This window comes from Neolamprologus multifasciatus, chromosome 2, assembly GCF_963576455.1.
Source record: "Neolamprologus multifasciatus chromosome 2, fNeoMul1.2, whole genome shotgun sequence".
NCBI lineage: Eukaryota > Metazoa > Chordata > Actinopteri > Cichliformes > Cichlidae > Neolamprologus > Neolamprologus multifasciatus.
The window spans coordinates 6,553,107-6,566,561 of record NC_140440.1 but is presented as its reverse complement, the minus strand read 5'-3'; the positions used below and the strand labels follow the sequence as shown (position 1 = coordinate 6,566,561).

General features: G+C 42.2%; 1 protein-coding gene across 6 annotated transcripts in view; it reads left to right on the top strand.

Moving 5' to 3' along the window:
* LOC146523888 (uncharacterized) overlaps nt 1–13,455 on the top strand; it is a 32,061-nt gene that overhangs the window by 17,251 nt on the left and 1,355 nt on the right. Inside the window, exons 1-21 of one of the 6 annotated variants that reach the window (XM_085177809.1) lie at nt 216–474; nt 1,169–2,079; nt 3,084–3,145; nt 3,312–3,350; nt 3,848–3,942; nt 5,682–5,719; nt 5,906–6,022; nt 7,169–7,294; nt 7,379–7,567; nt 7,891–8,015; nt 8,263–8,665; nt 8,740–8,937; nt 9,010–9,100; nt 9,288–9,304; nt 9,700–9,822; nt 10,011–10,139; nt 11,665–11,793; nt 11,876–12,006; nt 12,714–12,987; nt 13,081–13,219; nt 13,318–13,433. In XM_085177809.1, coding sequence (XP_085033935.1) covers nt 1,324–2,079; nt 3,084–3,145; nt 3,312–3,350; nt 3,848–3,942; nt 5,682–5,719; nt 5,906–6,022; nt 7,169–7,294; nt 7,379–7,567; nt 7,891–8,015; nt 8,263–8,665; nt 8,740–8,937; nt 9,010–9,100; nt 9,288–9,304; nt 9,700–9,822; nt 10,011–10,139; nt 11,665–11,793; nt 11,876–12,006; nt 12,714–12,987; nt 13,081–13,219; nt 13,318–13,433 — 3,297 coding nt within the window. In that variant the 5' untranslated portion in view covers nt 216–474; nt 1,169–1,323. The other 5 variants (XM_085177834.1, XM_085177819.1, XM_085177824.1 and 2 more) reach the window with 5 other exon arrangements.

Below are 13,455 nucleotides of genomic sequence, written 5' to 3'. Positions count from 1 at the left end.
TAAATTTGAATTTTTTCCTGTTGCGTTGATATAGTTATAAGTTCTCAGGTATTATTTTTTGACGCTGTATTTAAAACTGGCTGCAGATTTTTGACCTTTCATACGATATACAAACTGAACAGACACCTTTGGTTTGATCGTTACATTCAGACACGTGATCGTACTGAGACGTACCATTAAACGGAGCACGGGGGGAGAGTCCATTGTTTAAACTTTATTCACAAGCCCTAACTGTCCTTCCAGCTCTTCGGTCTTGCTGATGATAAAAGAGTAGTTTACTTAACTAGTAATAAAGACAGGAGAACTTGCCGAGCCCTCTATTTGCACTAGAAAGAAGAAAAAGAACCGCGAAGAGCAGAGAAACCTCAGTAAAACCCGCTGTGAGTTGAGACGAAATATCGCGATACTTCGTAGTGTGCGGTTGTCTCTCACGCAGGCTCATAAATAACTGATCTTAAAGGTTTTGGAGAAAGGGTAAGAGCGTCTGTGTCTACAGATTAATCCTCATTATACACGTTATATATTAACAGCTTCATGTACAGTTTGCACGTTAAATATCAGATAATTGAAGGGTTTTGCCTATTCTAGTGTTAGCATGTAGCAGGCGACGTGTGTTAGCAATGTTAGCTACCTTAGCTACACAGCTTGTCTGAGTCATTGTCGGTCTGCTTTTACTCACTTTTGGACGCCTAGTTTTAATTATCTATGCTTTTAGTTAAAACATGTCAGGCTAAACAGAGTAGTGTTTATGGATGATATTAGCGCCCTTAGCTTAGTTTAGCTGTTAGCCCCTCCCCCGTAGGCGTGTTTGCTGCAGCTTTCCTTCTCCTCTCACTGTACCTGCACAGATGTTACTCCTGGTCTGTGTCAGGCTGTGATTCACTCAGAGGCTCGTTGTAATCTCGCCTCTTGTCGATGTTTTCGTGGACTCAGAGTTTCTCTTCATCAGTGAGGAGGTCTCCATCACTCTGTTTGCTTCAGGTCATGTTCCTCCTGCTGGGCTGAGGTGAATCTTTCTCTCTCTCCTCCTTTAACCGCCTCCTATGTTCCCTTTGCAGTAAAGATCAGAGTCGTGCTCCTCCGTCTGTTGCTCAGGGCCTCCACTGGCTCCTGTTTTCTTAGGAGAGGCTTTGTTTGAAGCTTTTTCTACCTCATTGTGTCTCAGCAGAAATAAGACTTGCCACCACAGAAGAAAAGGAGCTCCTGCTCACTTTGACCACATTAAGTTCCTGTCATCTTTGAAGACCTTTTCCAGCGCCTGTCTCCTTCTTTATCTTGGCTCTCTGTGCTGAATCCAGAGAGCGGGACAGACTTTTTGATATCATGTCTCAGAAGACGCAGGCTGACGGCGCTCAGAAACACTTCGCTGTGGGTCGGGGGCTCCTGGCCGCTGCAGAAACCTTGAACTTCAACATGAACGAGCAGCGTCCCAACAGACCAATGGGGGTGGGGGTCGGTGTGGGCATGGGCATGGGCATGGAGGGCCAGGACGGCAGCGGGCAGATGCCCCGACGTGGCAGCGGCGGTGGCGGCAGCACCAGCAATCTTGGCAGCACCATGAAGCTGTTTGCCAGTTTGGGGCTGTCGCCCTCTGACCTGGACGCTCTGGCTGAAATCCCTGAGGAGGAGATCAGTGTGGAGACGCTGCCACACATCCTCAGACAGCTGAAGAGTCGCAAGGGGGAAGCAGGAGAGCGGCGGGCGGCCATGTCCTCTGATGCTGCGTATCGAGGAGGAAGCTGGGAAGAGGGGCACGTGGGGAGGATGGGCGTTTCTTCTCTGGGACAAGGTTCAGCCAAGTCCTCCACAGACTTTGGGTACAGCTCCCTGCAGGACGTCTCCTCCAGCCGGGGCTACGGCTTAAATTACAGCGGTGGAGGTGGAGGTGGGAGCAGAGAGAGGCCATACTCTGAGCTTTCCCACCGCAGTGGGCTCGGCATGGGCCCGTCTGAGCCCGTCTTTATGCAGAGGAGGATGGGCTCCCCGTCAAACGGAAAAGTCCAAGACTTCTTGGGAGTCATGCCCCCCATGTTCCCCCACGTGTGCTCTCTTTGTGACTTTGACGTTCATTCCACCATGGTGAGTACGTCCAACCTGCTTCCTCTTTTCTTCTCGGACTAACTGTAAATGTTTGAGCTCCAGTCTTCCTTCAGTCAGTGACAGGCGCTGATTCAGGTCCGGTTTACTTCATATAATTTCCTTGTTGTATCTCCTCACAGCATGTTCCCTCTCTCCATTTTCTCAGCTGAAGCTCTCCAGCATTGAACAATTAGATTTGGATCTTTCCAGCGGTCATCCAATCAAACCAAAAATCTCTTTTTATAATTGGTATCTGTTCACATGAGCTGGTAAAGCTGTTAATGTTACACATTCAGTCTGATTTACTTGATCTTTTCACTTCATTAGCTTTAACAAAGTCCTGGGAGGATCTTGATTCGCTCCTTGTGTCTCCAACATGAAACATTTAAAGCTCCTCACACATTCATGGACTTATCGAATTGGCAGCTTTTAAACCTGTGAGACTTTTGCCAGCTGGGGTCTTGTGTTTGTTTTTCTTTAGTTTGTGGTGTTAGGGTTTCTTCTGGGGCATTAAGTATGAACTTTTAAAAAAGGAATTAAGGTCTTAAAATATTCTATTTCCCAAGCCTTTGCTAAAGATTTGAGAAATATATACATGGTATTTTATAACCTTCTTAAAATCAGTGACACTTTTAAAGGTTACTGTTTTGTCTAGCCAGTTTAGAATCCAAAAATATCCACATTACCCTTTTCTTTTCTTGGAAAAAAGGCATCAAATGCTGTTTTTTTTTTTCTTTTTTAAAATCTTTTCTAAATTATCTTAAAAAGCACTATGTTAAGTTTTAAGATGGTACAGGAACCATTTTATCATACCCTTTATGTAACAGTTGATAACATTTTTTTTTTACTTTGTTTTTGTTTTGTATTTTAAACTATTCCCTGGGTGCTTTTCTGAATGAACCACTTAAGGTTAATAACTGTTTGAACTGGACCTTTAATATAGAGGTTCCATATTAGGAAATGAAATGGTTTGAGCGCCACTCATTCTCTAGATGTGTTTGTAGGAGTGGAATCAACACATTAATGGACTCCGCCATGCTGAAAACAGACGGCAGCTTCTTGACATGTGAGTCGCTCTTAATACACAACAGTGAGCCAAAACATTGAAACCATCTGCAGTCAGTCAAGATGTGTCACCTACTTGGTTTATGCTGGATTGAACTCAGAGGTCTTTCCCTCTTTAATAGATGTTTAATATTGTGTGAATGTTTTTTGTTTGTTTTTTCTTTTAGGTATCCTGAGTGGGATCCCGGTATGGGCTCAGGCAGAGGGTAAGAGACACTGATACTGTTAGTAAAACAGTAATTATAGTGTAGAAAATAATTCATCTGCTGCTCTCTGTAATCATAACTGAATTGTGGACTCCATTTCTAAGCTAAGTGATAGCAATGATAGCATTAGCATTTCTAAGTTAGCTTGTGATGTCATTGAAGCACTCAGAAGTGAAATCATGACATGGACTAGCAGAGTCGGCCCACATGCTGCTACAGGCAACTGAGGGGGACATTACACTTCAGTCTGTTCACACACTGGAAGTAAAAATACTTTAATACTTCAAATTAAAGTAAAATCTGTGATAGACTGCAGATGAGAATCTGACATCATATCATAAAAAAATCAAATTCTGGGGTTCACAGACTCTTTGCAGCTTCTATAGCTTGTTTGTGCTAATTGAGTAATTTTTATATTGTATTACATCATATTATATTTTGTTCTAATAATCCAGATGTTTGATAACTGACTCACACCCTAGTTCATTTATTTCCAGTGGAGGTCTCTCAGAGACCCCCAACCTGTCTGCAGGGCTGCTGGGTCCCGCCCCCATGTCTTCAGGACCAATGGGAGGGATGTCCTCGAGCTGGGGTAAGATACATGCAGATGCCTTTTTTTTTCTTCTAATTATTACTGTTATCATTATTGCTGGAGGTTTTAGTCCACTCCAGGACATAAATCGGTCTTAACTTATCCTTATGTATTTTTTGAAATTCTAAAGCAGGAGGGCTGATCGTGATATTTTAAATCCATATTTTTTTTAGTATAATGAACATTTATTTGTTCATTTAATGTACTGACTTCACTTGCATCCTTAACTTAGTCTTTTTACTCAATTTAATTTAGTTACTTTAGCTTATTATAATATACTCATTTAATTACTATACTTATGTAATTAAAGGAATTAAGTAAATTATCTTTAATTTTGTTTCAATACTTAGTTGTCTGTCTTATTTACTTTACTTATCTTACTGTACATACTGTACTTACTATACTTACTTACCTAGTTCTTATTTTCCCTCATTTACTAGCTGTACTTGCTTTACATATCTTACTTTACCTTCTTTAGTTATGCACATTCTTTTCTTACTACACCTAGTTTTGTTACCTACTTTACATATCTGAATGAATCAGCCTAGCTTTCTTATTTTTCTTATGGACTTGACTTAGGTTTGAACAATTTGAGAACAAGGTGACGCAGGATTTTGAAATTCATACCATAGGTGCATCTACTAGGAGGCTGAGAGATGGCAGAAGCTGCCGCCAGTATTTTCTTTAATTTAGTTTTACTCTTACCGTCCTTTACTTACTGACTTATTTAACTCTCTGTACTTTATTAACTTTACTTTCTTTGCTTACTTTTTTCAATTTACTCAGTGTATTTCTTTGTTTATTTAGTTTACTTGTCTTACTTAATTACTTCATTATTTAACTTTACTTTTACTATTTCTGTTTATTTACTGACTGTACATACTTACTCTATTTAAGTAAGATAAGTAGCAAAACTAAATTAACATGTTTTACTTTTGCTTTTCTTCCTGTAATTTGTTTTCTTCCTTGTCAGACTTTACTCACTTTATTAGCTGTACTTACTTTACCATATTTTCTTTACTTTCTTTACTCTTCTCACTTCATTTACTGTTTATTGTACTCACTGTATTTAGTGTACTTTACTTACTGTGATCACTTTAGTGAGTAAAATAAATATAGTTGCTCTACTTGGCTTACTTTACTCAGCTTTATTACTTTACTTGTTATACTTACCTTATTAATTTGGTTAGTGTACTTACTATACTTTTGTTACTGTACTTCTTATCTTACTTTATTTACTTGCTGACTTACCTCACTTATTAAACTTAATAATTCCTCTGAAAATGTTCGGGCACAAAAACCATCACAGATAAAAAAGAGACGTCGGGTGCTCAAAATAATCTTTAGACTCAAACATTAGAACAGGCTTTTCCCAGCAGCACGCCATGTAATAAATACTCACAATGAAAATGGCAGGCATTACAGCTTCTATCTAAAAATGTATAGATTCATAGATTCAGGCGTCGTGTACTCCAGGTACACTTCACGCAAATCGAGTTGCCCGAGATTCACAGCATTTACAGAAAATGCGCTATTATGTGATATGAAGCGTTATCAGGATGGGAAATGTTTTTGATCAGGATATGAGATTTTGGTCATATCGCACAACCCTAATTTAATATAATAGGAGCCTTTAAAAAGTCTATTTCTGTATAAAATATAAAAAACCCTGCACGGTCATTTTGGACACTTAAAAGACCCTAAATTGGTGGCCTAAACATTGTGTTTTTCTGTGTCAGGTGGAGGTGGAGGTCCTGGACAGCTGGGTCTGAATAAGGTCAGTCTGAACACTTGTGTCACCTGCTGTGTCTCTGACCCTGTGGATTTCAGAGGGTTTCAGTAAACACATTTCCTCCCTCCGTGCCAAACACATTGTTTAAAAGTTCACGTCACCCAGAATATCTTTGAAAACATTTGTGGTGCTTCAGTGACGGTGCAGCAGTGTTAAATGTTGTGTCCTCAGCTGAGGAGCAGGGTGGTGGTGGTGAAATACGACAGGAAGCCTCTCAGCAACAAGACCCTGTTCGCCTTCGCTGAGCGCTTCGGCTGCCTGAGGGAGCACCTCATCCTCAAGAACAAGGTAGGACAGCTCACCTCGATGTTTCCACTTCATTCATTTCAAATCTGAGGAAGGGAAAAAAAAAATACCTTTTTAATAATTTTCAAAAATCATAGGGAACAAAAAAAAACAAAACAGATTTTGGCTTTAGATTGGGACACTTACATGAATTTGATGTGGAAACCAGCTGTACTCATGAAATTAAAGTAAAAATAATAACACAAATTAAAAGTGCAAAATTCTGAGCACCCCTATGAAGTCTGAGGGGCTGTAACTGGGAATATTCATTGTGTGAAGGTAAGATTTTGCTGGGCGTTGCGAGGTTAGCTAATTCTGTCGGGATTGGGTCGGAGGTAACGATTGATTTTAAATGTGACGACTCATGTAATTTAATATAAATCAGAAAGGGAAGACTAATGAGTCGTAGGAAGGTCAGTCAGTCGAAGATGTGTCAGATGTCTGGACTTTTTCTTTTTTCTTTTTAAGAAAATGCAAAAAAAAATTTTGATGTGTTGTTTGAAGTATTTGTGTTTTGCTCTGACTCAGAAGAACAATTTTCAAAATGTTTTTTAAAAAGGAGAGAAAAAGAAATATCACGTTAGCGCATCTTAAATAAAATGGTGTAATAAAATAATAATAATAATAATAATAATAATAATAATAAGAAGAAGAAGAAGAAGAATATATGCCTCAATAAAACAAAGTGAGCTTAATAAAAATCAAACTAAAATTTAGTATAAGTTAATAACGTACTGACTGCAGCAAGTTAAAATCTACATAAATGACAAAAAAATAATGTCTGGATCAAATATAATCAAAGTCAAAAAAAGAACAAAATGTTAACTACAAATTTTATTTAAATTAAGCTGAATATGTCACATAACTCACAAAGTTAAACGGGTCAAATAAGGGTTGATTTTTCAGAAGGATTTTTAAACAAGCGCACCAAATAAACCAAAAAAGAGAATGGTGACTTGAACTTAAGGAAAAACTTCCCCAGAAAGTCTTTATAGGGGAAAAACTTTGACCATCGCTCAGTCCAAGCCCTCACACTTTACAGAAACGAGCCAAGCTTCAGTATCGTCGTCCTAAAGATCACAAACCACTGGATCTGACCTGTTTCCTGTTTCACGGTAAGACCTGAAGTCTAATTTCTGTGTCCATCAGGCTTTTCTGGAGATGAGCACTCATGAAGAAGCCCTGGACGTGGTGAACTACTACAAACAGCACCCGGCATCTCTGTACGGCAAATCCATCTCCTTCTACCTGTCCCAGACCCTCATGTTCATCGAGGTAACGTTGCCCTCGCCGGTTAAATAAAACTCACTGCTTTCTGACACACTTAGACCCTCACAGGTTTCCGTTTTTGACCCGCAGAAAGACGAGCGATCGATGGACCGACCGATGGATCGACTGATGGACAGACCTGTGAGGGAGGTCAAAGGTCAAGGCAGCAAGGTAGTTTTTTTCTCCAACCTGCCCCGCGAGGATGAGAAGAAGAAGGAGCTGCTGACCATTGCTGAGCGCTTTGGCGTTGTGGAGAAACACCTCTTCTTAACAGACCAGGTACTGGTGCCATCGCTGACTTTAAGCTTTAGCAAAAAGGAAAGTTTGAAGCCTTAAAAGTCGAGCAGGGATCTATCTGGATCCAAACTTCTCATCCCTTGACCACCACCCCAAAATTTTTCAAAGACACCAGTGTTGCTTAAACCTGGCATGTCAGCCATGTGGTCTGGTAGTTCTAACTAACATTCAGCTGTTCATTAATGTTTTTTTAATGCTGCTTTTCGTGATTGCGGATAGTGTGGAAAGTGTGGTTTTTATTGGTCACAAAATTGGCCTGTACGCCCTCCATGAGCTAAAATGAGTCTGACTTTCCATGTGTGCAGGCATTTATCCAGCTGGGAACTGCAGAGGACGCAGAGATGCTGGTGAAGTATTACACTGTGAACCCCCTCACCATCCGAGGAAGACGGATCCGCCTCAATGTCTGCACAAAGTACAAAACCCTCAAGTGAGTACCTCAGACGCGTAATGGCCGTGACATGGTCTGTGACCTGGTGCAGGACTCGTTCCTCTTCTGTGCAGTAGGAAACACTAACAGAAATTTGTAACTTAGATTAAGTTAACAAAAAACAAGTAAAGAAAATAAAGTAAATTTGACAAAAAAAAGGAATTATAGAAAGTAAATAAGTAAAAAAGCTAACTTGAGTAAGAAAAGTTAAGTCAGTAATGCATTAATGCTTCTGTGCTTCACGCAGTGTGAACGCAAGAAAGGGCGGAGGAGACGCTTCGAGCAGGAAGAGTGGCAAAGCCAACTCCACCTCCTCCGGCACCGGAACCAGGACCTCCTCCAAAACCACCTTATCCAAATCATCCACCTCCAGGTCCAAAGAAGACAAGAAGAGGGAGGAGGAGGAGAAGAAGAAGGAGGAAGAGAAAGAGGAGAAGAAAGTGAAGGCAGAGCCAGAGGAGGAGGAAGAGGAGGAGGAGAAGGAAGTCTCAGGAGTGATGGAAGGAGGGGAGGATGGGGAGGAGCAGGCAGCAACTGATGGAGAGGGGGAGGAGCCAGAGGGAGCAGAGTCTGTGAATTTGACAGTAGAGGAGTCTGAGGATGCTCGACAGGAGGAGGAGGAGGAGGAGGAGAAGAAAGAGGAGGACAAGGTGAGAAAACAAAAAAGATGAAAAAAAAATTAAAGCCAAAAGTGATTCCTGGAATTAAACCGAACTGCACACAGGTTACTGATGATGTCACTGATGACACACCTGGAGACACGGGTGAGGTCAAGCAGGAGGCGGAGTCAGAGCCACAAACGGAAGCGGCAGAAACAGAAACTTCGGCCGAGGAGCACGAGAGCAAAGAGGAGGCGAACATGGAGGCGGCAGAGAGCTCGGAGGCGCCGGAGGCAGCGGAGGGAGATCTACCCGAAGAAGAGGTGACGCACCTGCTCTGTCCTTCAGTCTGTAATCCAGGAGTGGCAAAGGTGTGTTAATGATGTCTCTTCCAGCAGGACTTCCCAGAGAACATGGAGGACTTTGTGACGCTGGACGAGCTGGAGGAAGACAACGACGAAGCCCACGGAGAGTCGGACAATATCGGTACCTGATCAGATCAATATTTAGAGATCAAAGTTAACACTTGTACCTGTAATCTGCTGCAGCACCAGCTTTTCCTTAAAAAAGTCATTTTCCTTCATGGATGTGAGGACGATGTCCTCAATTGAAAAAAAGGTGTTTGAAATTAACGCACATCTTCCTCTCTGTTTGTGTCTCCTCTTCTCTGCAGACAACACGAGGCGAGGGGTACGTACCCGAGCGCCGTCGCTCTGATACCTTTAATATTTGACTTCATGTTTCTGTGGATCACTGCATCTCAGCTGCATGACACTCCCTCTAAATCTGATCCTCTGAGGTCACACTGTCACTCTAACTCTATTTAGTGCTTCGTCAGACGCGTTTACTTTGATAAAAACTCTGAGTTTATAATAATCAATATGTTTATAATGGTGTTTGCTCAAACCTCCACACAGAGGAAAATTTTGCATTAATAATGATTTTTGATCCATAATATCTTTGCTTTTGTATGTAATTGCGCTAACTTCAGACATTTTGAGATTTCCAACATAACTTTTGTTCAGAAACCTGTTTTCATTCACTCTGTTTCACTGGAATTCCTCAATTCTTGCTCCTCCTATCAGGGTATGAGGGTGGTGAACATCGTCGGCTTCAGGCGAGGGTACCAGTACCTCAACGAACTGCTGAAACTCGCCCAGCCTTTCGGGAAGGTGGTCAAACACCTGGTGCTGGACCTGAGACCCGAGGTACACCAGAACTCACTCACAGTATTTAAAATATTTAAAATTAGAGATTAGTTTTGAAAATCAGTAAAACTAAGGAGAGCTCCTTTCAGTCGCTTGTGAAGCATCTTTTAAGGTTAAGGTGTACGCATTACAGACATTTGTTCTGCGCCGTTTAAACACCTCTTTGTTTGTCTCCTCTCCCTCGTCAGGCATTCCTTCAGTTCGCCACAGAAGAAGAAGCACGGGCGATGGCCAACTTCTACAACGGGAACATCACGGCGTCGGTGTGCGGGCGGCCGGTGAGGATCAGTCACTCCATGAGCTACCCCACCATCCAGGTGAGCATTCGGCTGGTTTTATTTCATTACGCCACGCGACTTTGTTTGACTTTGTCAGACATGTTTGAAACCTCTATGTGACGTTCATGTGTCTGAGTCTGCTCTGTCACAGAACTGAGCCACGAACAAATGAAATGCACCGCGTGAAACATCGGCCATCTAAAATCCAAAAAACTGGCGAAGATAAAGGCAGCCCCCAGTTTTAATCTCCAACGTATATTTCTGAGCTTCTCGTAGGGCTGTGCGATATGGCCAAAATCTCATATCCCCACAGAAGACAAAGGCTGTTAATGGTCCCACAATCTCATTTTAACCCCAGATTGTGGAATGCCTTACCTCCATCTTTGCACTGTCTCGATTTTGTTGATTGTTTAAAGAAGCAGTGGAAGACTCATTTGCTCAGAGTGGCTTTTAACCAGTTTTAAACTACAAAAGCAGGCTGATGATCTGACTGTAACATGTTAAACTTTTAGTATGGAGTGAGAAAGTATTTAAGGGAACTGAACTCCTCATCTTGAGTTTTAAGGTCATTTCTGATCCCTGTAAATACAGACGAGGGCTGACACATTGTGAATCTCGAAGCGAGATGTTTGACTTTCTGCACGAGAGTCTGTATATTTCACACTCTTTCCCTCATAACATTTGAAACATGACAGCAACTACTCCAGTTTAGAAAAGGGCTTCAAGGATTACTCCCAGTATGCTTCATGTTGGTAACGATGGACAACAGGGCAGTGGATGAATAGTCAGTTTTGCTTAGGAAGGTTCTTGACTGCTTGAAGTGACCCTGAAGTGTTTGAAGTTAAATTCTTCACATATAAAAAAAAAAATAGCTTTTTTTTTTTTTATTTTTTTTATTTTATATTTTAAAAAAATAAAAAAAATAAAAAAAAAAATAAAAAAAAAATAAAAAAAAATAAAAAAAAATAAAAAATAAAAAAAATAGCTTCAATGCTTCCTCAATAAATCTACGGTCTCTCTGGATTAAGAGATTTATATATGGGCAATCGTGGCTCAAGAGTTGGGAGTTCGCCTTGTAACTGGAAGGTTGCCGGTTCGAGCCCCAGCTTGGACAGTCTCGGTCGTTGTGTCCTTGGGCAAGACACTTCACCCGTTGCCTACTGGTGGTGGTCAGAGGGCCCGGTGGCGCCAGTGTCCGGCAGCCTCGCCTCTGTCAGTGCGCCCCAGGGTGGCTGTGGCTACAATGTAGCTTGCCATCACCAGTGTGTGAATGTGTGTGTGAATGGGTGGATGACTTGATGTGTAAAGCGCTTTGGGGTCCTTAGGGACTAGTAAGGCGCTATATAAAATACAGGCCATTTACAGGCCATATAAATACTCTTAATCCAGATTATTCCAGATTATGAGCTAGATTACCTGATTCAGAGTGTATTTAAGGATCTATAAAGCTCAGTTTGCATCAGTGACGTCTGTTTTACGGCAGCCTTTACGATTATAATGAATTAATTTTGAGACCCAACTCCTTTCTTTGATTTGATCATGTTTTTTTCTGCTTGCTGTTCAGTCCGGTTCCAGCAAGGTGGTGTACATCGGTCAGCTCCCCAACAGCAAATACACAGACGAGGAAATCCTGAAGTTCGCTGAGCCATTTGGGAAGGTCAAAAAGTACTTCCTGAACAGGATCCGGAGAGAGGTACAGAACCAGGGCAAACGCACGCCTGAACTGAATCTGTTTAATTACTGCTACTTTAAAACCGTCCCACATTTTTCCTCAGTGTTTCCTCGAGATGTACAATGCCGAGGACGCCGAGAAGATGGCTGCCGATTATAAAGCGAAGTCGCCAAAGTTAAACGGGAAGCGCCTGACCATCTATGTGAGCAGGAAGTACAAGCAACTGAAACACGGGTGAGTGTCATCGTCGTCTTCTGTGGCCCCTGGGTGCATGAGTGACCGCTAACGGCTGTTCGACTGGCGACCAAATAAAAACTACAACCAATCAAGAAACACTCTTTTACCACAAGCAGCAGGTACTGTCGCTGAAACATGTTTCTGCCATCAACTGCTGGAAAATCCTGTATTTCCAGAATAATCTCCAGGCTGACATCTGAGTGCATGATGTCATCACTGTGCAGGAAACCAAAAAAAATTATCACAAAACTTAAAAAACATAGAAAACTTCAGAGTAAAAATTCAGTCATGAAAACTTTGACTTGTTTAAACGTTAAATACTGTTTTTATGTTGAAGTGTCCCGAGAGCCTGCCCTCTAATGTCGGCCAGGGTTTTTCACTCTTTGGTTTGCTAATTTTGAGAAAAACGTTCGATGGTGAAAAGTCAAACAACTCTTTCTGATGTTTTATAAGCTTTGTTGAGGTTCTATGAAAGCCTTGGGACCAGCTGACTGTCGGGTCAGACGACTATTCTGCAGTGTTGATGAAACATCACATTTTAAAGCTTTGACCAAGTGTCACGCCTTGTTAGTCCAAAGGTTCTGTTCAGTTTTATCTGTACTCCTGTTCTTGAGGCTGTGGTGAAGAGCATACAGAGGTGCATGCTGGGAGTTTGTGTTTGTGTCACATTAAACGCTCTGTCTCATCTCACTGTGTTCGCTCAGCCATCGAACGCCGAACACCGTGAAGAGAGCGAGTGACGACTCGCCACAAAAGTTCTCGAAAGATGCCGAGGAACCACCGGCCAAGAAACCTAAAGAGGAGGCCCAACCAGAGGTGGAGGAGGAGAAAAAGGAGGATGTGGAGAATCAGAAGGAGGAGGAGAAGCAGCAGGAGGAGGAAATGGAGACCCCTGATGTGAGCGAAGAGACAGCGGTGGAAGAAAAGTCGGCCGCGGAGAAAGTTCCTGAAGTTTCTGCTGAGAGGAGCAGCGAGGACGTGAGTCGTTTCTGAAGATCTTTAATGACCGATAACGGCGTGATTATTGATTACTTAAAATACAGTTGGATTAAACAAATTCTCTCCCCTCAGGAGAAACAGGAGGAGCTGGTGGAGCAGATGGAGACATCGACCAATCAGAGCGGGGAGACCGAGGCTCCTCCTCCTGCTGAGAACAAACCCAGCGTGGCGTCTATGCCGCTGCCACCGTACGACCCCAACACGCCCATTGGTGAGGACACTTTCTGATCGCCAGCCAGTTGGCTGGTTTATGTTTAAAAAAAAAAAAAAAAAGGCGTCATCATCAATACGATTGTTGTTTTCCTGCAGGTGTCGAACATGTGAAAGCAGGGTTTTACTGCCGCATCTGTTTCCTGTTTTACTCCAACGAAGACACAGCGAAGAAGACGCACTGCAGCAGCCAGGCGCACTACGACAAGCTCCAGGTGAGAACCAGCCCCGCCCCAC